Below are 23,070 nucleotides of genomic sequence, written 5' to 3'. Positions count from 1 at the left end.
CAGAGATCGAGAAATCCCAATTAGCATTATTGTTCATGCGATTCCAAATAATCATAAAAACTTCGTATGCAGCACGGAAAAGGCGCATGTCCAAACATGGGTTTCTAATGAAAATTATACGAATCATACACCCCCATATAACGCACCCTAGAGACTTGTAATGGCTGTTAAGTTACACTCTGTACAAAATAATGTGATACCGCAGAAGATTTATTTAATTATTATTCAAGGAATTACACACTTTCATCATCCCTGATATTGACAAAGTGGTTCTGTGCATGCAATAGGTAAAGTCTCTGCGAAATTATATTTCCATATATTTTATGCGTCACATTTTCCTTGTGCCATTTATCTTGAATTTCATTCCTGCACAGGAAACTATACTTACTTACTTACTTACTGGCTTTTAAGGAACCCGGAGGTTCATTGCCGCCCTCACATAAGCCCGCCATTGGTCCCTATCCTGAGCAAGATTAATCCAGTCTCTATCATCATATCCCACCTCCCTCAAATCCATTTTAATATTATCTTCCTATCTACGTCTCGGCCTCCCCAAAGGTCTTTTCCCCTCTGGCCTCCCAACTAACACTCTATATGCATTTCTGGATTCGCCCATACGTGCTACATGCCCTGTCCATCTCAAACGTCTGGATTTAATGTTCCTAATTATGTCAGGTGAATGATATAGTGCGTGCAGCTCTGCGTTGTATAACTTTCTCCATTCTCCTGTAACTTCATCCCTTTTAACCCCAAATATTTTCCTAAGAGCCTTATTCTCAAAAACTCTCTATCTCTGTTCCTCTCTCTAAGTGAGAGTCCACGTTTCACAGCCATACAGAACAACCGGTAATATCACTGTTTTATAAATTCTAACTTTCAGATTTTTTGACAGCAGACTAGATGACAAAAGCTTCTCAACCGAATAATAACAGACATTTCCCATATTTATTCTGCGTTTAATTTCCTCCCGAGTGTCATTTATATTTGTTACTGTTGCTCCAAGATATTTGAATTTTTCCACCTCTTCGAAGGATAAATCTCCAACTTTTATAGTTCCATTTCGTACAATATTCTGATCACGAGTCATAATCATATACTTAGTCTTTTCGGGATTTACTTCCAACCCTATCTCTTTACTTGCTTCAAGTAGAATTTCCGCGTTTTCCCTAATCGTTTGAGGATTTTCTCCTAACATATTCACGTCATCCGCATAGACAAGAAGCTGATGTAACCCGTTCAATTCCAAACCCTCTCTGTTATCCTGAACTTTCCTAATGGCATATTCTAGAGCGAAGTTAAAAAGTAAAGGTGATAGTGCATCTCCCTGCTTTAGCCCGCTGTAAATTGGAAAAGCATCAGCTAGAAACTGGCCTATACGGACTCTGCTGTAAGTTTCACTAAGACACATTTTAATTACAACCTTATTCCTTTGCTGTGGTCGTGCCGGAGATTCAGTCCCATTCCGAGACTTATTGTTAAGTTTCGTAACAAGCTGTTTTTTTACGGTGATGGGTTGTTAGCCCTTCGCCCAACCCCCAAGCTGGAGGACCACCCCTTATCGGTTGTCCACGACTGCTTATTCAATATATTCGCAGCTACCCTCCATATCTGGAGGCCGTCTCCTCTATCCGCAACCTGAGGACGCGTCATGCCGTGGTGATAGGGACCCACAATACATGGACAGGAAACTATAGTCTCATAAAAAATGTTAATAGCAGATCTAAACCATAGCTTTTTGCGATCAACTTTATCTTTAGCGTTACTAAATCGCCTGTTGTCAGGAGTGTTAAAAATCCGACTGCAAGTAGGAAGTTGGTACAGTAGAGCGTCTCGTTTAGGCACAGTGAAAACGTAAACAAAGTGCAGGTAATGTGTGGGGGGAAGACGAGTCTTACGATGAACACGAGGGATGCAGAAGGTTTTAGTTACAACATTTATGGCGGAGCATTAATTGAAATTATATTTTCCAAAAACACGCAAAACAAAAGAACACAAATTGCATAAAGTTATCATATACACATTTTAACAAACAAACAATTGTAACGTTGAAATAATTCAATATGACAAATCAACTTTTGTTACTTACATGATGTTGCTTTCAAGCAGCATTTTTTACGGTCATGATTTTCATTTTCTGTATCACTAACATAATACCATCGTCTTCTGTGGCCGAATTAATAAAACTACAGTATATTGGTCTGAACTATATCTGAATAAATTAAACTTTGAGAAGGGATAATTATGTTTAGGAAATAGTGTTGCCACCTTCAAATCAGTATACTGTAGTTTTGTTAATTCGGTCACATAAGACGGTGGTATTATGTTAGTCATACAGAGAATTAAATTCATGACCGTAAAAAATGCTGCTTGAAAGCAACATCATATAATTAGCAAAATTTGATTTGTGATATTGGATTATTTCAATGTTACAATTTTATTGCTTCTTTATTAAAATGTGTATATGATAACGTTATGTAATTTGTGTTCTTTTGTTTTGTGTTTTTTTTTTTTTTTTTTTTTTGGAAAATATAATTTCAATTAATCCTCCATCATCCCTCGTGTTTATCGTACGGCTCGTCCTCCCCCCCCCCCCCCACCCACACGTTACCTGCACTTCGTTTAACTTACGTTTTCACTGCGCCTAAACGAGACGCTCTACTGTATGTTTTCTTGTGAAAATCCTTTCAGTATTTTAAACATGCGGTACAGTTTCTCGAAATTTTATTTGTCATTTGTTACCTGAATTAGATCACCAACCTTCGACACCAGAGTCCGAGATTCAAGTAGGGCAAATTTTAAATATAAATTTGTGTATATAAAGACGATTTGGGTCGAGTATTCTTGGGATAACTCTGGTTAGCACCAGAACTCCTTGTCATAATTCACTGTCACTGAATGAAAAGCAGGTCTACCTTCACATACAACGAATGGATTCCTCCGCATAAAATAGGTCTAACATTCATTCTTAATAAACCAGGTGCATGAGCTGTGTGGGAAGGCCGGAGAGTATAATAAATTTATGCATGAAATGGTTTAACTTTCGATGATAAACTTAAACAATTTCCTTCATTTGTGAAGTCAGATATAAAGTCTACGGCTACTAAAAAGCAATATTTTAACAAAGGCGCCAAAAGTACTGTGTGTGACTATCGATGAGTGAATCCCCAAGGCTTTTCGAAGTTATAAAGCTTTGATGAATCACTACGAATATTTTTCGTGTTTATTGATAAAGGCAGTGATATCAGATGAAGGGAAATTTCTCACATTGCGGGTAAAAAACAGATGCCTTGAATAAAAAGGGGAAAATTTGTGTGAGGGGGAATTTTTAACACTTTTGACAACTTTTCCAGTTTCATTTCGCAATATTTCATTTGTCGTTATTCCTTAGCATTTTCAAACCAGATTCTAGAATAAAATTATGAATAGACTATTCTTCGACTGTGTCAACTATTGTAAGGAGATGGTCCAAGGAGAGAGAGACAGTAGTGAGACATTCAGGAAGAAGGAATAACCCATTCAAGCCGTTGCTGGAGTCAAAATATGAAACTTCGATACATGACCATGTGAGTCAAAATATACGAGTTTATTCATAGACGGAATTGTCCTTACTGATGACGCAATATTGGTTCAACAAGTTTCATCGGTCTTCTATTCTCTTATATGTGACTTATACTAGCGGGATATTCAGGGGATTATCCAGCTCGCAGTTAAAGAACATATATATATATATATATATATATATATATTTTTTTTTTTTTTTTCTTTCCACATTGTGATTGCATGGCCCAGACATTAGAGGCAGGGAGTTCAGTGGCGTTTATTTTTTCTACCGATAGTGAAATTAAGTGAAGTTGTAAACAACGTTGAAATAGATAGCAAAGGTTGAGGGAAATTTCAACTTATCACGAGGGAAATTATCGGAACACAATCTGACAACCCTAAACGAAGGGTCGAATCATCGTAGTATCAGTGATTACTCAATAGGCGTTTGACGGTTTTGAAATGCTTCAATAAACATTATAAAAAGATGCGGTAGTTGAAATTATTTTTTTGTCATAAAAGAATGACTTTGGACTTCGAAAATATTTGTCGCCTATGTATGGCGAAAGTGGGTCCACTGGTTTCAATATTTGATGAAGAAGGACTTCTTTCATACAGAATCATGTCTATTGTGCCACTGGTAAAAGTACGTTCTTTTATTCCAAACAGTACTGTAGTTGGCCCGGTACGCTGTACCGTCTAAAACAAAAACTCGTTGTTAACGTACCGTCAAAAAATATAAACTCGAAAACATTCATTATGTTGAACTAGTCTTTAATACATTTTGAAATGAAGGATGTAAGATGTGTGATAAAATTTGATTCCAATATCTGGTACAGTATAAAAGTAACAGCTGGCCAGTAACCTGAACACAGGTTCAGCGTCACATTGTTGACAAGTAACTCCATCAGTTAACACAACAATAAAGCACTACGAAGTTACCAACAACGAAAAGAAAAACGAAAAAAAAAAAAAAAAGTACCGGTAGCATGTTCATTAATTCGGAGACAAATCTGTTTTCATGAAGAATATAAAGATAAATAGGCCTATGCTTTATTAAATACAAATCTAGTTCCATTAACATAAAAGTTTCCTTCAAATGTATACCCTACATTCTTTCTACATTTGTTTCCCCGACTGCATTTTCTGCACGTTTAAAATACACCTACATTGTGTTTTCCTTTTCTTTTTTTTAATTTTAAACGTTAGTATGTACATAAGTTCAGTCCAATACTAGGGAGGGTGCCATGCCAAAAAGTTGAGCGATACGTTTTAACGCGAGTTTTGTCGTATCTGTAATTTATAAACTAAACGACATAATATTCCAATGAAGTAAACGGCGATCGAGAGGCTAAGAACCTTGAGTTAGAGAGGGTGACATCATCATCTAGCGATACACGGGAGAGAAAAAGTTCATGCACGAATTGACAGGTCGCGCGGCAGCCGAGGCTGTGTAACTTGAGAATGCGTAGCGATAGAACGTTCGCAGCGGTGTCAAACGGTTCGTAACGAACCACAATACAGCTAAATTGAACCGTAACGAACCAGAATACAACTTAAATTGAGCAGCAATCAGAGTCGACAAATTAAAATTAACAAAAATTCGCGAGTGAAGTTGAGTGAAGAGAGAGAGAGTCACAATGTCGAGGCAATATGCGCTAATGAGAGAGGCGTACAAGCAATGGATACCTTACATTCAATATCCCATCCAGAGAGACGTATTCATGCAAAGAACTTATGGCTCGAGTTTTATGCAGAAAACTTTGCAGTACACAGTTTAAAATATTGTCGACTCCCGGTAATTCGTGGTAATTAATGCACAAACTTCCGCGAAATTTGAAAATCGCGAATTATCCGCAAAATTGATCATTATTTAAAATCCAGTTAAGTTACTCTGACACTTTGAAACATAAAATATTATACAGTGCTGCAGTGGGGTAGAATTTTAAAACAAACACAAGTTTTACAAAATATCATAAGACATCATAGTTTAAGAAAAATAATGTCATCTTTTCTTTTTTATTGTTTCTTAGACGATTGTTATTTTTTTCTGACTTTAAATCGCAAATTTTTAAGAGAGAAGAAGAAAGCGTAAATCGAATAAAAACGGAAATTACGTTACTTCGCTTCCTCAAAAAAATCGCGAATTATCCGCAAAGCGAATTAACTGCGGACGAATTATCTGGAGTCGATTGCGTGTCTAGTATAAAAATAACAGCATCAGCATTAAGCGAAGGATCTAAAATATAGATTTTGTGGTGTTTCTCTTACATCTCAGATAAAATTAATAAACTTTACGAAAATAATGAGAAGAGAGACTGAAACATTTGTTATTTTCTAGTGCCCCCATATTTTTTCAACTAAGATATTCTGAAATTGTGCTAGTATGGATGATGACGATGACGGTGACTAACTTAATATAAATTAATTTATTTCATTACTGTTTCTACAGTCGTTTCATTTAGGACAGAGTTCTTTTACGATATAGGATCCGGCATTACTTTTTATCCATGCCAATACAAAGAGTTGTTATCGTTTTCAAAATTTATCGCCTTTAGTCAGGTCTGAAGTTGCCAACAAGAAGTAATGCATATGATTTAAGAATTCAGAATAAACCTAAAGATTTCAGACATAGCCTGAATAAGAACGGACCATGATGTACCTTAGTACAGCAAATTGGATCAGACTATAGATAAAATTGATGCTAGTGTAATGTTGATTTAATCTCATGGTTGATTTTTTCAGATATTCGATGGAGATGGATTGCCCTCCCGGGTATGTCAGCATTGTATGCACCAAGTTAACATCTTTCACAGATTTCAACTTAAGTGTGAGCATTCTGACGCTGAACTGCGGAGACATTTGAAAATTCTCCAGCGATATGACAAGTCGTGCTCTGGAACATCAGTAGTGGTAAGAATCAGTTGAAAGTTCGAAAGTAAATCTTACATCATTACATCGTATGTGGTATAGGCTAATTATTCTGTTGATATATACGAGTATGTATCATTTATTTTATAGAATACTGTGAAAGAAGAAACTTCAGACGACTCTCACAACACAGAGGAAGTTCTTGATGGTGATTTTCAAACTGAAGACCAACATGTAAGTGTAAAGAAGTTACATGATCTTACTGTAGACAACGTACTGTACTGACGAATATAAATCGTTTACTTTTTCTTTCACATTACACATTTACTTTGAACTGTAGACTGTTCTGTGAATTTTAAAAAATAATATTACATTTTACATTTATTCACTTTTTTACCATGTAAGCTGGTATCATAAGTCATTAAATAATGATAATAATTATGACTGTACAGTACATACGTAGCAAATTTAATCACGATCAGCCTCCGATCCAGAGTTGCGCTCGGGCGCGGGTTCGATTCCCGCTTAGGCTGATTATCTGGTTGGGTTTTTTTCAGAGATTTTCCCCAACCATAAGGTGAATGTCGGGTAATCTATGGCGAATCCTCTGCCTCATTTCGCCAAATACCATTTCGCTATCAAGTATCACCAATTCCATTGACGGAGCGTCGTTAAATAATCAAGTGAAAAAAATCACGATCATACTTCGCAAGTCTATTGCAATATTGTAATTTTGTTATCAAAAATTTAAATATATACCAGTATAGCCTATTCATATAATTTTATTACAAATATTGTCGTATTGGATTTGTGTTATTGCAGGATACTGAACACAAAACGAAAAGTGTTGATGAAAACGATGCCATTCAAGATAAATTTTGCGAGTTGACAACTGAGAGAAATATGTAAGTATTATGTCCAGCTTTGACTGTAATTAATTAATAGTCTTTCTAAAAATCTATATATTTAATTTGAACTGTAGCGGAAAATTTTAAGAAAATTATACATTTTGTGAGGTTGTGTGATGTCTCAATCGAAAGCTAATAATATTAATATTGCGGGAAAATCTAAATGGTTTGTAGCGAAGTTCTTAAAAAGCTTTAAATTAAAAAAAATATGTGCGTCCATCGCAACAAAACGTATACTATAGAACATCTTGCAGTTCATTTCGTAGTGTTGCACAGAGGGCCATGGTTCACGTACTGGCTTTAAATATACTTTATCTTCATTTGAGTTATTAATACAGCTGTGTTAGGTTTTTTGAAAGTCATGAATAGTGTCAGTAATATGGGACTTTGTGTATAGGAAAGGCTATGATTCAAATTATTCCATTCTCATTATCTGAAAATGTAACAAACCTCCTGCTTCTATATTAAGTATTCAATTACATAACTGATTGTTGCCTTATACAGTGTAAATATCCGATTATTAAGGAGTCCTCTGAAGTTAAATATTTAGGTATAATTTTCGACAATCATTTAACATGGAACCAACACATTAATTACCTTTGTAATAAATTACCGAAAATAATATATTATTTTGATTTATTGAGCCAATAATTTATTACGCACAATATACTTAACTTTATTTCAATCGGTAATTATGTATGGAATTATAGAATGGGGTAGCTTATTTGAAACCAGTTTTAATCCACTTTATTTATTACAGAAGAAAATAATTAAGATGACTTCATAAACCTATTGATTTTCCATCTCAAAAATTGTTTTCAGACTTTAATGTTCTTAAAATAAGACAAATTTATTATATTTTATTAATAAAATTCATACACAAAAATCGAAATAATTTTGAATTGTATTCTCATAGTTATGAAACAAAAGTTATGAATTCTTTAAGATTGTTTGAACCAAAATGCAACACTGCTACAGTATTTAACCATAGTAGTAATTTAGACCCAAGAATATATAACTAATTTATATTTAAATAACGTAATCTTGTTTCATATAATACAGTAGACCAGGCCTGCACAAACAGCGCTCAACGAGCGCGCGCGCTCCTTCGGAGCGGGAGAGCGGTGTTTACCGTTCGCCGAAACGGAGAGGAAGATACGTCAAGATGACATAGACTTGCTATAGGTAGAGGAAAGGGAAACGACCACTCAGTTATCTAGTGGAGTGCAGTGTGTAGGCCTATTCTCAGTAACTGTTTCACGTTGCTTACCTACTCCTACAGTACAGTATGGAGGAATCTAAAAGACGGAACATAACATTTAACGATTTACAGCTCGAACTTATTGATCTTCAATGTAACCTAAGGGCTAAAGGTCGTTTGAATAATACTACTAGTCTGGTTGAGTTTTACAAGACTAAATATTAGCAATAATATCCACGACTACACAGGCTGGCTGTGAAAATGATTGCTATGTTTTGGCTCAACATTTATATATGCGAGCAACTGTTTTCTATAATCAACTTTAATAAAGACAGACATCGGAACATCTGTAACTAATGTTTCATTATGGTCACTAGGCTACTGTTCCTTTCAGCTGCCAACAGCATAAAACCTCGTTTTGATGCACTGATAAATAATTATATATAACAAAATGATATTGTACATTTAAGTAGCTATAGAATTTATATTACTTCTGTAAAATAAATATTTCTTTATTAATTAATAATAGTCCAAGATAGTTTTGCAAACACTGAACGGGAATTCATTTCATAAGCACTCGTAATAGTAATTCCTTCTGAGTTTATTTTGTACGAGATCACCCCTTCTTCCAGTCCACCCTTATACAGAGCGCAGCTAATATCTGCATTCCGCTCATGAGCTGTGAGCTGGCTCGGAGAGCGCAAACCTTGTGCAGGCCTGCAGTAGACTACGTAGCAATCAAGTCTTCAATAGAGCCCTTTCCGCACTTTTGCTACAATATACTATTGTACGAAGTCATTAAGACAAATTATTTCCAACAGGTTGCTGAATAATGTGGGTACTGATAAAAGAGATGTCACATCTGCAACCCAATTCAACACCACATTTATGAAGAATAGTGAAAATAGTGATGAAGCATTAAACGCTAAAGCAAATAGTGACACTAGCATATGTAAAATTAATTCTGAACACGAAGATGAAGTGCATATCTGCAATAGTGAACTACTCGTTTGTCACATGTGCGGTAAAATATTTCCATGCAAAAGCAAACTCAGAGAACATTCGACAAAACATACTGGAGTAAGGCCGTATGTTTGTGGCCGATGTGGAAAGAGATTTACAAGGCGAAGCAGTTTAAATGTCCACATGCTGTCACACACAGGCCAGAAACCACATGGCTGTGAGACGTGCGGAAAACAGTTCACGCAACTGAGTAGCTTGAAGAATCATGCACTTATCCACACAGGACAGAAACCGAGAGTTTGTGAAATATGCGGTAAAAGATTTGCAAGGTTAGATAACTTAAAATCACATGTTCTCATACATACTGCGCATAAATCTTACGTGTGTGAGGTATGTGGAAAGATGTTCAATAAGCTGTCACTACTAAAGACGCATGCAATGATTCATATGGAAAGAAAACCTCTATTTTGTGATGTGTGTGGTAAAAGTTTCTTGAATGTCTATAGTTTCAAGACTCACGCACTAATTCACAGAGGTGAAAAACCATTCAGCTGTGGAATATGCAAGAAAAGCTTTACATTGAAAAACAGTTTGAAAATTCACATTCAGACGCATACAGGTTTGAAACCCCATGAGTGTGGTGTGTGCGGCAAAAGATTTTCACAGTCTCACAGCCTAAAAACACATGCTGTTGTACATACAGGACAGAAACCATTCTCCTGCCAGATTTGTGGCAAATGTTTCAAGCAAAGACATACACTTAAAAAACACACAACAGTGCACAGTGTTTAAAATATGCAACTAACGAAACTAAAGAAAATTTACTGTATGTGTATACTAACAGAGTTGTACAGCCATTATTGTAAACTTTTTCGTGTAATATATCTTTTTAAAACATATCATTCATAAAATTTCAGTGTATGCCATTCTCATAATTCTAAAACAGTTCCATAGTGGAAATTTTCAGAAACGGGGCATATATTTTATTACAGTTGAAGTTATGCCATGCTTTTAACGCAATAAACTAATTCATTGATTAGTTATTATACAAGTCCTCTGTTCATTATCACATTTATAATTAAGTCTAGGTACACTAAACAGCCCCACTTCAAAATGGTACTTCAATCTTAAAGAAATTTCAGTGCTTTAAATGACTGACCCCAAAAATAATTATAAATATACGCGAAAACGTAAAATTAAAATTTAATTGAGGTAATGTTATAGGCCTACAGCATAGAAGAGCACTGTATATATTTTCCGCTAACAAAATCTTAGTCTATAGGTGGAGTCTTTTGAGATAGAAAAATATTATCTTCATTTATGTAATTGATACTTATTTTACAGCTTGTAGACTTCAAATGCATCCATGCCATCAGCTCTTTACTGTTAAAGATCGAAGGCGACTGCCGAGGGAGTAGTGTATACATTCTCCTGGATCGAGTGTGAGATTTTATGTTACGTAGTATGAACAAATAACAGGCTGAAAGGACTTAAAGATTAATATATAGTCGCGTCCAGGCTCTATAAAGTCCAGGTAGGTAGTATCATTCGCCATTTTTGTTTTTTCGTTGCCGAGCTACCAGATGAGGAATCTGTTAAACATTACCATATCGTAGCTCCTATGAAAATAAATCAAATGCACTGCAATTGAGAGGCAAATAACGTCATCATGTGCTTTCTGCGAACGCCAATGACAGAACCAAAATAACGGGCGTTTATATTAAGTATTTTCGAGTCTTAGGAAGTGCATAACGTCATCAGCAGCGAATGAAAAGACGCACATGTTTAAATGTAGCCGACCTGCAACGTGATTGGCTGCCAGAAATAAGAGCGACTTAACTTATAATATACAACTGACTTCCATTCATGCAATTCAGTTTAGTTCGTAGCAATGCAGAACACATTAGGGTAAAATCGTAGGCCTAAACAAGAGACAAATTGAGCGGCGACGCCAATTTCGCTCCGGAATAAGGGTGGAAAGTTGCTGTGAAAGTGTGGTCGGCGGAGAGATGGGTAGTATGCCTTGCATGTAGAATTTTTGGTAGGTGCATAGATAGATAGATAGACAGACAGACAGGCAAGTAGAAAGCGAGTTTTGGTAAGGCCTTGCATATACATATTTTGGTTGGTGGCCTATGTGCCTCTAATAGCGCAATTGTAAAGAATTACGACAGTAGAACAGCGAATCTTCATTTATGATACATATTACGAATAAATCTTATCTACAAAAAATGCCGCGCTATATTTACAAGAATCGAGAGTTCCAGCACTTATTATAAGGTAAGCCAATAAACTATATTACACCTGTAATGTAATGTAATGTAATGCAGGTTTTACTGCGGAAAGCTGACACATTAAGCCTTGGTGTTTCTGAAACGACGCATGCGACGTGCGAGGCCTCGCACCTCGCAGCCATAGAAACCACTCACTATCTCTCGTGTAGTCCGGATTTGTGCGAGGCGGGCTTCGCACGTCGCATGCGTCGGTTCAGAAAAACCAAGGCTTAAAACGGGCGGTTACTTCCCTTTGTCACTTTTTGAACGGTACGGTATTATCTGAATTCCAGATACGAAAAATACTGACGTAAACGAACGCTTGATGCGAATGTAGGTAACGGTATTACGACGCCGTGATACAGTGCTGCTCATGGGGGGAGTGGCTACTACCGCGGAAGTATCTGAGATTACGAATAAAGCTCTCCACCGGTGATCTCCGGTACTACCGTAGGTGGAACAGGGGACATACGGAGGGATGCGGTGGTTCGGAGCGAAGCGACAGTTGAAGGACGTAGAACTCAAGGACGACCGGCGTGTACGGACTGACAGTAGTTGTGAGTGGAATAAAATGGACCAAGTTGGTTATCCGTCGCATGGAAATTCTTTAATTTAGTTGAAGATAATAATAAAGTCACACGCTGTAAACTTTGTGGGCGAATTTACTCTAAGGGTGGTGGAACTTCGAATTTGTTAGACCATTTGAAGCGATCGCAAAATCGCGAACTTGAAGAAAGCGCCGACAATTATGTTGGACAGCAGGTCGAGCACTCAGCATACCCATGGAACAGTGCTGAAAAAGTTAAATTGGATAAACTTTTAATTCAATTTATGTCCAAAGATATGCAATCACTTAGCGTGGTCGAAGATGCCAGATTTAAAAGATCTCGTCAAGAGTTTAAATCCAAGATATTCACTGCCGTGTCGTAACACTGTTTCTCATGTAAGTAAAGCACGTGGTTTAGGTCTACGTAATAAGAACATTGTGATAGTGTGCGGAACTGACTAACATAAAAACTATTCATTATAATTTAACTAACCAGGATTCTTGGTTGCTTTTTTTCAATTTGTATCTATTTTCACGTGAATATTGCAGGTTCTTTTAGGCGACTTATACGACAGCGTTCAGAATAAACTGCGAACAGAATTAAAGGACGTAAAAACTGTTGGTCCTTCGACAGGAAAGATAGATCGACAAAAATTGCTGGTTGCGTTCAAGTCATTAATTCTTGGGGACTAAACAACAGAGTTTCTTCCAGTCACAGACAATGACCCAAATATGGTTGCTGCCGTCAAAAAATTAAATCTTGCCATCTAGACTGTGGTACGCACACCTTGAACTTTACCGTAAAAGTAGGAATTGATAAGAGCCCAGATTTGGGTGAATTTCTCTCTCACTGTTTGGCAATCGTCACTTTTTTCAAGTAAGTAAATTTAACTCTTCAAAACACTTAAACTCTTTCAAAGAGAGTTAATTTGATTTATATATAAAAGTTCTGATAAATGATTTAGTGGTTTTGTGTGCAAACAGAGTAACACTGCGAATGAAAAACCGAAAAGCAGAAGAATTTCAGCAAAAAAGGACCCTCTACGATTGATCGAGATGGAACTCCAAACTTCAGATAATGAACCGCTTACTTGAAATGAAAGATGAGCTGATGATTGTGTTGTCAGAAATGTCAAACGCTCCTAGGACGCTAACAGGTTCGTATTTGGAAATCTTTAGGTCGTGGACCAGGTTACATAGATTCGCTGAGTAGGTCTCAATCTTAAAATATAAGTGTTTAACATTAAGAGCCGCGGTTGTGATACTCGCACTTGCTGTCAACAAATTGTTAGCATTCAGATACACATGGACGGCTAATTATTAGCGATGTCATCGATTTCGTGGTTTTGAAATTACGCAAAACATTTGATAAGATTTATTTTTAAACTGTTTTAGTGCTATTATTCCCAAAGGTCTCCAGTCTAGAAAAAAAGTCTTGAAATTTCTTTAAAACGTAACTTTCGAGGCAATAAAAAACATACATACAGGGTGATTCAGACCACCTGCAACAAACTTTTATTTCGGAAAATAGTGCATTAAAATTTTCGAAACAAAATTATTTACAACTAAACCACATGCGAACTTTCACTTGAGCTTGATTTCATCAATCAGCTCTAACAGGTAGTAGGGTCAGTGGCGTATCACTTTAAAATTTCAAATGGGATTCGGGGTCAAATAGGGTACCATTTGATAGAGCTCTTCAAAACAAACAACTTTCATAGGAAACGTTTTTATTAATTCCTACTCTTTCAATGAGAAAACGTACGGAAAGGGAATGGATGATTCGGACCACCCGTAACAGTTAAAGTGACAAAACGTAAAAATAGCTAAATTTGTCTCAAATGATTAATATAAACTCTAGAAATTCATATTTATAACATACAAAATAACCTACTACAATATTTTAAACTTTTGGGAAATCATGGTTCAAAAACATACTTTTTTGCATGGAATAACCCTGCTGCCTTTGCAAATTCCACCACGCTACAGCACAGACTCCAATCTCTATAGTGACAAGTGTTTTCTGTTGCTATTTCGTAATTTTTGTCGTTAGATACCCTCTCCAAACCGTTAGATCTAGAGACTTGTCGCTGAAGTTGGCAACACTGTCTGGCTGACTATTTTCCGTAGATTAGATAACTATAATGATCCAAGATGCTTTAAACAACATTGACATTTTCAATACTTACATTTGTATTTATCCACACCTCATGGTGAGCATTATTAACGTTTCACTGAGTTAATTGCTCTAAAATGGCCCTTAATTTTAGTAGAATATGCCGCCTGTGTATGATACAAAATGACTTATTATTGCCTCTATTTGACCAACAAGATGCACCAAATCTTCCTACAAGAATCATGGCATTGGCACCGAAAATAAAGGTTAGTACCTATGAACATTAACTTGCGAAATTTCGTAAGTCTATTCAAGACATGTGAACAAAAGCCTCGAATGAGGTAGGTATTGTTAAACGTAAGTGTATTGACACATCATTGTTAAAATTTGTCAATTATTCCGCTCTCGAATTATTGGACTAGGCGGGGATAGGGGAAATACAACAATGAGAATTAACAATTTACACGCAGCAGAAACTGAAAGCAAACTTAGAACAAGAATGCTTCATCATAATAATTACTCTGGTGTCGAAGTTCATGTGTTCGATTGCAGTAATAATTACATACAATGCTGAATTCCAGAAAAGAAAAATACTTAGGTAAACAAATGGGTGGAGTTTTACCACCTCCCATATCATCGTACCAAATCATGCTTGTTCTTTAATTGACTAGTGATAACGTACATGCTAGAAATTAGTTTGCACTTCCTTATCCAGATCTTGATCGTTACTGATAATTTAGACAAATTTATGTTAAAATCATGACCCAAGATTTGTGATACGTTCAGAGTGCAGATATGAGTTATCACAAATCCATTCTCACAAAATTAATATTACTGTCTAAAGCAGGCGGCTTCCTTTAGGCCGTACTGTTGCATTTAATACAACTACAACTTAACATAACCTATATCATTTCCCATGTATTATGCTGAGACTTGTGTCTCTTTCGTAACCTTACAAAGATCTCGCTCCTGTACATGACTTAACATATAGGCCCCTAAACATTATTACAATGAACAGTGAATAGAAACACTTGCATCTATAGAGATCAGAGTCTGTGCTGTAGCGTGGTAGACTCTGTCCTGGCAGCAGCATAAAGACAATTAAGTAATACAGTTTTCATAAAATTATTATCAGATGATTAATTATCTTCACATCGTTTTTGTTGAAAAAAATCTGACTAATCAACAAGATGTTATAATAGTACATTATGCAGCGACTCTATAATGATAGTAATTAAGACGCAAGTAAGTTTGTTTATGAAACAAGCGCAAGCGAGTTTCATAATTTTCATACGAGCGTCTTAATTACCATTATAGGCAAGTTACATACGACTTTTTATGCTCGACCACATTTCTAACTTTAAATTATTCAGAAGTATACATTTTATTTGTATCTGACAGAAGATCGGAAGTGACCTTGTTCATAGCTCTTGAATTGTGAGATGTTGGCAGACGCGAAAGTATTGATTTTTTCCGAGGAACAATAATGTCATTGACCTTGATGTAATGCAGAGAATGTATAACTTGGAAATTGATTTAAAATTGAAAAACAAGATGACAAATTGAATTTATTTGAATATTATTTACAATTAACGCTAATTATTATAGTAACAGAACATAACCTTCTGCGACAGTATTGGATTTCCAGCCTCCATGACGTTTCCCTCGTCTTTTGATTGCATATCCGGGAATAATCGAAAACCTGGACTTTAATGAATAGGTGTACTTTAATGACATGCATAAAGGACTGCTACCAGGTGTATAATTACTACATTTCGGCATGGTCGAGCATAAAATGCATTATTTTATAGAATTCATTGCCTGTCTTCATAGAAACTAAAACTAATTTCGAAATTTCCATATTAATAGACTACCGAACTAAAACTAATTTCGAAATTTCCATATTAATAGACTGTACCGAACACATGTGAAGAGTTCGCGAGCTGCAATAAGATGACAAATCACGTTACGTATCACAGAGGCATAATATATTTTGCAAGTGTGTTTACCTCAGTACTTTTTCTTACCTGAAGTTCAATATAAGCACTAACATTTCTTGGTGACAATATTACTTATTTGGAATAGTAAGAGTATGTTCGGGAAAATGTAATTGTTCATACTTGTGTGAAAAGGAAAAAATGTCCTTCAGTAGCTTTGAGGATTTCAATAAATAGGGTGAAATTCTTTGCGTGTAAAATACTTCAAATTTTATTGTACCACAGTCTAGTATATACAGTCACGAAGCTTGAGTTGTGAAGGTGCTAGGAACAATAGATTGTGCCGGTACTATTTCGCATTGTCTGTAATGAGGCGATATTAGCGATCCTAGTAGTTAGCAACTATCTATGGATGCATATTTAAAAAAAAATAATTGACATACACAGCAAAGTTTAGAAACACATTTCAATATTTGGTACATCATGTTTTTGAAAGGCAGAAAGCCGGACATTTTGACTTTATCGTAAAAAGCCGGCTGGACGACCACAAAATACTAAACAAGCAGGACATGTCCGGCGAAATCCGGACGTCTGGTCACCCTACCTAAATTCAATCATACTTATGAGTTCTATCATACAGGATAGGCTGATAGAATAAGGATGGTCTAAGTTACGAAATTCTTCGGGGGTGGGGTTACATAGGATGCCTACATTTTGAAACGATTGACGTATTCAATAATTTATAATCCTTTTGTGTGTCTCGTATCAAAATGTGGCTTGTTCCATATTAATGATCAGTTTGAAACTAAAAAATACAAGACCATATACCGTCGTATTACAATTTTTCAAATTGCTATTGATACAGTTAATAGTACTGGCAACGTTTCCACGTTGACGGGATGAGCATAACAACTCGAAATAGTATCGAATATCATAACAAACATATTGGTGGTTGAAACTCAACTCTTTTATATAACAAATACAACATCTAACATTGTCTATCATTCTTACTGCAGTGGTTTTATCTCTAGATGTGTGTTGGTGACGGCCTTCCCGCACAGATCTGTGAACATTGTGTACATCAGCTAGACACATCTTACAGCTTCAAGTTACAATGCGAAAATTCTGACACAGCATTAAGGCAGTTTCTGAAAGAAAAGGAGTGTAATGTTCAAGTAGTTCAGGTATGCTTTCAAGTGACGATAACTAACTATAGTAGATCTAATAGATATTCGATTACAATAATCAGTCTAAAGGAGAAATCTCCCGTTGGATATTTCTAATTGCGTACATTTACATCCTCAAGGAAACATCAGACGAAAACCATCACTCAGAAAGTGCTGTCTCTAATGGTCCAGAGTGCTGGGAAAGAGTGTCCGTTAAAGTTGAAGTCAAAGAGTAAGTAAATGTATTTCTTCATAACTGCTTTACCAAAGCAAGGTAGGGGATATTTATCTACATGCTAATTTTTTGTCGAAGTCATACATCCTAAACAAAAGACAAATTGAGTGTCGATGCTAATTTCACATGCAATAAGGCTGGAAGTTGCTGTGAAAATGGTGGCCGACAGAGAGGTCGAATCGCATGCCTTCCATGTAAACTTATTGGTATGTAAGATTACATAGAAAGCGAGTTTTCGTGAGGTTGAATATCAGGGACAGGTTAGGTTTGGTTAGTTCAGGCTTTTGGTAATGACTTGCATATACTCATTTCGGTCGGTAGGTGAGAACTAGAGATGAACAAAACTAACTGCCGCTCTCGATCGCTGTGTTCGTTGCATTTGTCTTTCGAGTCTCGTCTCATCACTCTCGAAATAGCATTTGGTCGGCGTGGAAAGATTTCGTAATTTTGAAGACGTGAGTGATATTGCACCGTGAGTAGCTGGTGTCTTAACAGTTCTGCAGTTGTACTATTCATTTCAAACATGCTGCCTGTTAGTTTGGCATGGTTTTCTATAATGTTTCACTTATAAGAATTAAGACTGTATTTTTGTACACGTTATTTTACTAACAATAAACAACAACTTATACGTAGTATTTTGTGTTTTGTGACTTTCATAATAGCGTGCTGTAAAAATGCTTACAACAATGGGTTTGCCGAGCTGTGTACAAAGGTAATCTTATTGATATTAATGTTGTCAGGAAAAAGTAGTACATGCATAACAAGAAAGGCGGCGTTAATTTTAGCCGCATTTCTGCATTTCTTACCACGCCATATCTCCAGCTCTTGTTAATAGTAATGGGCATCATATTCTGACACATGTGTCAATCACGACGCCACGGCGTATGATTCTGAATTCTGGCACAATACCGTGTATTGGGATTATATACCTAATATCGTACGTACGTAAGCAAAAGACGTGGTAATAAATTCGTAAATATCTACAAACCCATGTTTAATATTTTATATGTTTATACACGGTGGAAGTAATACAACTAGAGTTGAAACAAAAATGCTAATCCCATATTAGTCTCAAATGAATACTTTTCACAGAAAAAAAAAAGAGAAACATAATCTTCCCCTAAATGTTAACACTTTTACTCGATAAATACTGTCCGTACTATTCTGATTTTTACTTGTATCATTAGAGAATCTGATAGGGAATGATATATCCTTTTGCACTTTTTAAAATCAAATTGAAGATTTTTTTACATATCGTTATGTCTTGCCATTAGGAAGTGTGACAAGCCTACTGCAATGATTAAGGGACGGAATACTGCTATTCATACCGAGTGCGCGTGTGTATTCGTAGGTGAGCCGGCAATGCGCTGTTGCCAAACTACGCAGATTTTCGGCCTAATTATTTTTCTAATTAACCATGCACTTAATTACAAAACGCATAATAGTTTATTTATTTTATTGCTCCCTACAATCTACACAATTATATCACTTCCATTCTGTACAATTATATACTTTTTAGTTTATTTACAATCCATGTATTCCTCACTTCAGTGAGAGATACAAAATGAATATTAATACATGGGAAGTGAAAAGACTTCTTTTTGGCCCTAGGGGAACTTCATTTAAGATAACCAAAACCATTCTTTTTCTTAAATTTTCTAATGAGGACATTAACAAAATTTGTCTAATGGTATTGAGAGATTCATTATCCAATTTTACACACTCACTTATATAACACTGCGTAATATTTTTTTTTTACTTCATTTCATTACTCTTCATTGTACTTGCATTTCATGTTTCTCCGAAATCAAATTGTACTTTATTTTTAAATTTATCATTGTTCCATATTCCCTCCGCAAATCATATTTCATTTTTAAGTTAACCTCTGCTTTGTATTCTGCATCCTAGTGGGCAGCCGTAGATGTCGGCCAGATATGAGAGAGAGAGAGAGAGAGAGACCTCATTAATCGTAACAGCAACAGAAAATGTGTAGAAGTAATAATACGTAGTAGATCAGTTTTGAATGATTTTTCTCACAACAGCATTAATATTAATTATAAATTTGTATTCAAAATAGTGAAAATTTATGTTAACAGGTTACCAGGCGTCGTGTGTTCTTTGCAACAAACCAATGATCGCTGTTCTAGACCCAATACTTCTTCCAGAAGAAACGTCAAAAGGTTAAGTTCATGTAAAAAAACACCCAACAACTCGACAGCTATCGCTCAGATGTTAATGTCTAAAGACAGTGACGAGTTAATAAAAGAGAAAAAATTGCGTAATGTTGAAAACGAACATAATGAAGTGAAACCAATGAGAAAGAAGTACATCTGTCAAGACTGCGGCAGATGGTTTCCACAGAAAAGTAATCTGATAGCTCACACAAGAACTCATACCGGGGAGAAGCCATTTTCATGCAATAAGTGCGGAAAGTGCTTTGGGAGAAGAAGCACCTTGCAAGACCACATGAAAACTCACACTGGAGAAAAGCCTTATTTGTGCGAAGAGTGTGGAAAGCATTTCGCTAGAAGTAGTCACCTGAAAGTGCACTTGAAAGTACATTCCGGTGAAAGGCCTTTCGCGTGTGATGAGTGTGGGAAGAGTTTTGTTCATGGTTGTCATTTGAAGGATCATTTAATTACGCATTCAGGAGATAAGCCTTTTTGTTGTACCGAATGTGGAAAATGTTTCAGTAGTAGCAGTATTTTTAAGCGGCATTTGATGAGACATTCCGGTGAAAGGCCATTTGTATGTAACGAATGTGGAAAACGATTTAGTGGTAGCAGTGACTTATACATTCACACCAGAACCCATACTGGAGACAAGCGTTACTGTTGTGCGGAATGCGGCAAAAGATTTCTTCTAGGTTGTCATCTGAAAGATCACATGAAGATACATTCTGGGGAAAAACCTTACTCTTGTTTAGAATGTGGAAAATGTTTTGCACGTAAACAAGTTCTCAATAAACATCGCAAATCTCATCATTAAAATGGCTTATTAAATTACAGTATCTTATTGTACTAATGCTAATTACTGAAGTTGTTCCCAATGGTGTCGCGTATTATACTAGAAGAGGGCTTAACTGAATTTTCCAAAAAAATCTCAAAAGCATATTTACCAGTTAATAATTATCTGAATGAAGACGAAAATTAAAATTATGAGACAAGGTTTCCCAAAATTGTAGCTTTTGCTAACATTTATACCAACCAGCATAGTATATTGCTCATGCTTTCCAATCAATCGGTCCACGTCGTGGGCGAAAATTTCTCTTTGTATGGAAATGTGTATTTCGTACCTTGTCTTGTATTTTTCCTGTTATTTGACCGCCGTGGTCCTCTATCGTGCTGGCCACGGTCAGGAAGTGAATTCTGGTGTTTTAAATCGCAATGGCTTATACGACATATAATATAAAAGAGTATACTAGTAGTCAGAAAGTATGCTCTGCAGGCAACTTCTCCGCCTGGTTTGTGTGGTATGTAGCCTACTCTCCAGGCGTATAGACTCACAATCAGTGTGCCGACCGATCGAAGGGGAAAGTAATGCTTGAAGTGCTCTTCGATATCCAGAGTCTTGTAAATTTCGAGTTTATTTCTGAGGGTCGAACTGTCAGTAAGGAGACGCATGTTGCAATTCTTCGATGTCTTCGTGATGCACATCGACGAAAAAGACCCAATTTGTGGCAAGGACAGAATTGAGTTCTCCATCATGACAATGTCTCAGCACATCGTTGGTTCTTGGTGAGCGAATTTCTTGCACAAACAATACCTGTCCTTCCACAGCCACCATATTCTCCAGATCTTGCTCCAGCAGATTTCGCTCGCCAAGAGCGACCTATGTGCTAGGGTATTGTCATGATGAACCCAATTCTGTCCTTGCCACAAATTGGGTCATCCTCGTCGAACTGCATCACGAAGACGCCGAAGAATTGCAACATGCGCCTCCTTACTAACAGTTCGATCCTCAGGAATAAACTGGAAATTTATGAGACCCTGGATATCGAAGAGCACTTCAAGCATTACTTTCCCCTTCGATCGGTCGGCACATTGAGTAATCGCCTAGAGACTAGGATGCATACCACACGGATAAGAAAGAGAAGTTGCCTACAGAGCATGGCGTTTTCACCCGAAGGTCCGGTACTTTCTGACTATACTAGCATTATAAAAACGCGACAGGAGATTCATTGAATCCCTACAATAGCGTCAAATGTTGATGCTGTTCGTGATTGTATTGTGAGCACGATTGGGATTGTAAGGATATTTGGGATTTGAAATAAAATTTTTATATTTCTTTTCATTTCTGTCTTTATACTCTCCGCATTTAAATTTACTTTATAATTGCTTCCTCATTTCGCGAGATCTAGTCTCGAGACAACAATGTCATTGATAGTCGAAACGACTAACACGTCAATATCACGCCAACGTGTTGTTCGAAAAATTGTAATGACTAATAATATGTCATTACAAAAAATTCGTGCTAACGAGAAAGGCTACGGCGCGACGTCATATTCTTAGTCCTAACGTGGCCAACATTAAACAAGTTTATATATAAATGCACGTTTAATAGGAGTTTAATATAGCAATTCCTTTTTTTTTTTTTTTTTTTTTTTTTTTTTAGAACATGTATTATGCCTGTCAGAAAATTGGAATATTCTTTTTTGGAATTTGAACTACTCCTGTCGTCATACTCTCGGCAATTTATTAGTCACCCCACTTGTGTAGGTAGAACAATAAACTTTTGATTAAATTTTAATTAATTTCAATATTTCGTTAAGTTTTTACACTTAAAAAAATTCAATTCATTATGTCACGTTCATTTGTTTATCCTTTGTTTTGTCACGGCTACTGATTTCGAAAGTACTTCTTTTTAAATGCATCACGATTTCAGTCATCGAAGACCAACTAATTAATGACGTCATCATATTAATAGAAAGTGTGAGCAAATTTCTCGAATATTAAGCGCATAAACGTTTCATATTAAAACCCGTAACCAAAACGAGCTAACGGATATTAAAGCTCCAGAGAAGAAATATTACTAACATGTTGATATTCTTGTAACTATAGTGTCAGAGTAATTACAGGCCTGTCACTACGTAAATTATGTTTAACACAATGTTTAAATGTACGAGGGAGTTTTATCTGTGTTATGAACAAAGAAAAATCATGCATTCCAAGTAGGGCTACGATGTGACTAATATGGATTGTTTATATTAGACAAGAGTTTCATTCATATTACCACTTTACCATCGTTATCGCTATCCTCATCGCTACTAGTAGTAAACACTTCTGCTATATGTATTAATATTTCCACGCTCTT

The 23,070-nt window shown here is 36.1% G+C and overlaps 4 protein-coding genes across 6 annotated transcripts in view; 2 read left to right on the top strand and 2 right to left on the bottom strand.

Moving 5' to 3' along the window:
• LOC138713337 (zinc finger protein 740-like) overlaps positions 1 to 23,070 on the bottom strand; it is a 203,521-nt gene that overhangs the window by 65,328 nt on the left and 115,123 nt on the right. The gene's annotated exons all lie outside the window — the stretch shown is intronic.
• LOC138713334 (leucine-rich repeat-containing protein 15-like) overlaps positions 1 to 23,070 on the bottom strand; it is a 149,249-nt gene that overhangs the window by 19,020 nt on the left and 107,159 nt on the right. The window contains exon 1 of one of the 2 annotated variants that reach the window (XM_069845344.1): positions 14,242 to 14,405. The exons of the other annotated variant lie outside the window; for it this stretch is intronic. Coding sequence (XP_069701445.1) covers positions 14,242 to 14,251 — 10 coding nt within the window. The 5' untranslated portion in view covers positions 14,252 to 14,405. Of the gene's footprint in view, positions 1 to 14,241; positions 14,406 to 23,070 lie in introns of those variants that run through there. 2 annotated transcript variants of the gene reach the window in all.
• LOC138713989 (zinc finger protein 723-like) lies at positions 3,977 to 10,402 on the top strand. The gene is made up of 5 exons (XM_069846564.1): positions 3,977 to 4,186; positions 6,286 to 6,453; positions 6,562 to 6,645; positions 7,234 to 7,316; positions 9,342 to 10,402. The coding sequence occupies exons 1-5, from the start codon at positions 4,064 to 4,066 to the stop codon at positions 10,273 to 10,275; spliced, it is 1,392 nt and encodes a 463-aa protein (XP_069702665.1). The 5' UTR covers positions 3,977 to 4,063; the 3' UTR covers positions 10,276 to 10,402.
• LOC138713335 (zinc finger protein 501-like) lies at positions 13,324 to 22,050 on the top strand. Of its 2 annotated transcripts, none has more exons than XM_069845347.1 (4): positions 13,324 to 13,460; positions 17,388 to 17,540; positions 17,663 to 17,754; positions 19,854 to 22,050. In XM_069845347.1, the coding sequence occupies exons 2-4, from the start codon at positions 17,388 to 17,390 to the stop codon at positions 20,743 to 20,745; spliced, it is 1,137 nt and encodes a 378-aa protein (XP_069701448.1). In that variant the 5' UTR covers positions 13,324 to 13,460; the 3' UTR covers positions 20,746 to 22,050. The 2 variants fall into 2 exon arrangements, with proteins under 2 accessions (XP_069701448.1, XP_069701447.1); XM_069845346.1 differs by lacking the exon at positions 13,324 to 13,460 and adding an exon at positions 14,462 to 14,685.

The sequence above is a fragment of the Periplaneta americana genome, chromosome 14 (assembly GCF_040183065.1).
Source record: "Periplaneta americana isolate PAMFEO1 chromosome 14, P.americana_PAMFEO1_priV1, whole genome shotgun sequence".
Classification (NCBI taxonomy): domain Eukaryota; kingdom Metazoa; phylum Arthropoda; class Insecta; order Blattodea; family Blattidae; genus Periplaneta; species Periplaneta americana.
This window is presented reverse-complemented; position numbering and strand designations above follow the sequence as displayed.